This window comes from Nicotiana tabacum, chromosome 4 (assembly GCF_000715075.1).
Source record: "Nicotiana tabacum cultivar K326 chromosome 4, ASM71507v2, whole genome shotgun sequence".
Lineage (NCBI taxonomy): Eukaryota > Viridiplantae > Streptophyta > Magnoliopsida > Solanales > Solanaceae > Nicotiana > Nicotiana tabacum.
This window is the reverse complement of record NC_134083.1, coordinates 17,384,270-17,387,982: the sequence shown is the minus strand read 5'-3', so window position 1 is coordinate 17,387,982 and position 3,713 is coordinate 17,384,270. Positions and strand designations below refer to the sequence as shown.

Here is a 3,713-nt window from a genome sequence, read left to right as displayed (position 1 = left end):
GTATAGCGTGGTTATTCGCCGCGCTATACTTTAACGGACAAAACCGTCGTTAAAGTATATTGCGGTGAATACCCGCGCTATATATAAAATGGTGCCCAATTATTTTTTTTAATTTTTTTGTGTCTCTCGAGTCCAAAAAGATTACATTTAAGTTTGGGGCCCATATATTTGTACAGTATAGTTTTCTAAGAATATACTTATATATATGGTTTCCAATTGCATTAATATTAGAGGCAGATCTGATCTAACATTTAACATGTGGCTGAGATCTCGTGTTGAAAAGCTACATCTTTCTTCCACAAACATATCAAATACCCTCAATTTCAAGATAGATCGGATGAGTTACCCACGAAAACAAACACGTATCCACAAAAAATTATTATTATTTTGACAAATATTTATATGTATATTAAAAGGTGCACTCACTGCTTTTAAATTCCAGTTCTACCTTTACAAATTTTGACAAATTTTTGCATTCTCTAATACATGATACTCATCTAGAATACAAGTATATAGATACTCATCTCTACGGTTTTAATAGTATTTGGTCCCTATAAATTAATTATTAGTCAACTACATCCACGGCGGTCCCATTTGATTTACTCATTAAAGCAAAGTCTTAATTTTTCTAGCTTCCCTATATTCCTCTTTTTAATTTCCTCCTCTAAGTTAGCCATAAATTGAAGCAGATTATTTTGTTATCTTGAAAATTGGGACCTTCTTCTGTGCCTTGTATATTTCTCCTGCTAGTAATTGGTGCAAGAAAGAAAGTGATGGAGGGAAAGGTTGAGGCAGTAGCAAAAGAGTTAAACAATAATGGACTTTATTGTGAAACAAAATTGGAGGGGGAAGGAGAATCAGTAACACAGGATATCCAAGTACAATGCGATGACAAAATCAGTGAAGAAGAGAAGAACAAGATTTGCCTTATGAGAGCTCTTGTCGAAAAGCAAGATCCTTCTTCCAAGGTAATTGAATAGTACTCCTGTCTCAATTTGTTTGGTATAGTACTACTGTCTGGAATATGTTATAATATTTGTGTTGTTATAATATTTTTGAAATTTCTGGTCATAAATTTGATATAATATTTATCGGTTGCAAAAGCTTCTTCCTAAGGAAGTATAAAAATATATCTTTTTTTTTAACAAATTAATAAGAAAATAGTATTAAATAAAGTAAAACGCAAGGAGTAACTCTTTATTAGTTTCCTTCCTTCCGTTTACATGTAAAACATCAAGATTTCTAATAGTGTGTTGTTTGACCAAGTTTCTAAAATATGCTTAGTTTAAGAAATATTTTTTTCTCAATAATACTTTTGGTGAAAAACAGTTTATGTTTGACTTATTAATTTAAAATGCACTTCTCAGTAGCAATTAGTATTTGGTCAAACTTGTAAAGAGTGTTTTTAAGTATATTTTTCTCAAAAGTATTTTTGGTGAGAAACTAATATTTCTTGTTTCTCCAAAACTGATTCCGTTTCTTCTCGTAAACACTTTTTTTTTCTTCCAAAAGCTTGGCCAAACACTTCAACTTTAAAAAAAAAAAAAATCGTTTAGAGAAGCTTGGCTAAACACTAAACAGGCTATAAGTGTATAACTTCTAGTGAGTTAAAAAGATGTTGTAGGTCTTGGAAAATATACACCTCAGGAACTTACTTTTGCAGTTGAATTTAGCCTAATCTTCATTATTCTAAATCATGTATCAGAGTCAGACCCATGCATGTTCTTGGTTTATCCAATGTTGAGCCCCTATGCTGTATGTTCATTCCCCAAATGTCCAACTCTTGCCGTAGGGGAGGTGTTAAGTGTCGTGCATTGATTAAAGGAATTGACATAAGCTAGTTTTTTGAAGTTGAGTTAGGCTCAGAATCCATCTTCTTATCAGTTTTTTTTACGTCAATTGTTTTCAGGAAGTAGATGATTTTGAGATAAGAAGGTTTCTTCGAGCTAGGGATCTGGACGTAGACAAAGCTTCGGCAATGTTGTTGAAATGCCTTAAATGGAAGAAAAGCATTGCACCAAATGGCTTCATTTCACCGAGTGAGATTCCAAACCAGATAGCACACAACAAAATGTTCATGCAAGGAGTCGACAAACAAGGACGCCCTATTGCTGTCGTTTTAGGTGGCAGACATTTTCAGAATAAACTAGGAGGTCTTGACGAGTTCAAACGTATGATTTTGTTTTCTTTCTCTTTATTCCGTTCCACTTGGCCTGCTACTTAATTTATAGTCAAGACTTTGTTCTGATTTCCAGGATTTGTTGTCTTGGCTTTGGACAAACTATGTTCAAGGTACACTATCTTGTATTATATACTCAGTTGGCAAAATTATTTACCTTTTCAAAGAAGCTTCCAAGTTAGTCAAGATCATGCAACCTTGAAATTTTTATTATTTTATTTTGGGACTTTTTTGATGAATCAGGACCTCACCAGGTAGGGAAAAGTTTGTGGTAATTGGAGATCTCGAAGGTTTTGGCTATTCCAACAGCGATGCTCGTGCATACATTGGGGCTCTGTCCATTTTACAGGTCTAACTAACCATTTTTGTTGAGTTTACCTTTGATACACGGACAATGTAAGGTCTTTTTTATACTATTAGATCACCTAACAGATAACTATTGATAATCGTCCATAGTAAGAAGAATCAGTAACCTGGAAAACAAGGTAGTTTACCTAGTAAAAGTTAAAACATATATATATTAAAATATTGTGATAGTGTAAAAGCGCTTCACCGCCTGTGCATATAAGTGAAATCCTTTTCATTTTTTTCTCCTTGTAGTCCATAATATTGAAGTTTACTACTATTAATTGCAGGACTGCTACCCTGAAAGACTTGAAAAACTAATTGTAGTTCATGTTCCTTACCTATTCTGGACAATGTGGAAAATTGTGTATCCTTTTATTGATAACAAGACCAAAAAGAAGGTGAGGCTCTTCAATTGTTAATGAAACAATGCTAGAGTTTAGTCAAGCTGCAGTTACAGGGGCGAAGCTATGTGTAGCCAAGGGTGGTCAATTGAACATCCTTCGCTGAAAAATTATTGAATAAAAAATAAATTGACTTTGCCCTTGCATAGCCCACCGACAAAGGGTGTATTTAAACACTCTTATTGAATTTCTTAGCTTCGCCACTATGCAGTTGTAGTTAGGGATTGCCACGTTAAGTTATTGGTTAAACCATGTGTTAGATTATCTTCGCCAAATTAAATTGATTTTTATCTTTCTTCTCAGATCACATTTGTGGAAAACAAACGACTTGTGACAACCCTACTTCAAGACATTGATGAAAGTCAGCTACCTGAGATTTACGGAGGCAAAATGCCATTAGTTCCTATTCATGAGGCCTAAGCATGTAATTATTTAGAGCTCCTTTTCAAGGAGTTTCAACCTGATCGAGCTGGTAATGCTCTCAAAAGTATGACAAAGTTTGTACCGATATTATACATTTGTATACGTTATGCATTAATAAACATTTATATTTTACCTAATTGCCACTTCAGCTTCCATATGATTTTTGACTAAACTGGATAGTCCTCTCTCTCAGATTCTACAGTAGTCGAAGATAAGGTTGTATAATATTCACTTAAAATCCTCTTTGTAGTCCTGAAAGGGTTAAATGCCTTTGTAAGTCCTCTGCATTTCTCATTAAGCTGGTTTTCCACCTATTATTTTAGTGTTCCATCATTTCTAGCAAAGCGTAGCGGATATATTTA

At 33.9% G+C, this 3,713-nt stretch overlaps 1 protein-coding gene across 1 annotated transcript; it reads left to right on the top strand.

The window, feature by feature from the left end:
* Positions 1–338: 338 nt before the first annotated feature.
* Positions 339–3,488, top strand: LOC107805601 (uncharacterized). The gene is made up of 6 exons (XM_016629668.2): positions 339–968; positions 1,910–2,171; positions 2,256–2,292; positions 2,423–2,528; positions 2,815–2,925; positions 3,232–3,488. The coding sequence occupies exons 1-6, from the start codon at positions 774–776 to the stop codon at positions 3,346–3,348; spliced, it is 828 nt and encodes a 275-aa protein (XP_016485154.1). The 5' UTR covers positions 339–773; the 3' UTR covers positions 3,349–3,488.
* Positions 3,489–3,713: the final 225 nt, after the last annotated feature.

What these genes read in the sequence shown, in the direction of transcription:
- LOC107805601 (XM_016629668.2), top strand. Translation starts at nt 774, where the DNA reads ATGGAGGGAAAGGTTGAGGCAGTAGCAAAAGAGTTAAACAATAATGGA. An exon ending in AGGTCTTGACGAGTTCAAAC is followed by an intron (nt 2,172 to 2,255) that starts GTATGATTTTGT and finishes TCTGATTTCCAG; the next exon opens with GATTTGTTGTCTTGGCTTTG. An exon ending in ATAACAAGACCAAAAAGAAG is followed by an intron (nt 2,926 to 3,231) that starts GTGAGGCTCTTC and finishes CTTTCTTCTCAG; the next exon opens with ATCACATTTGTGGAAAACAA.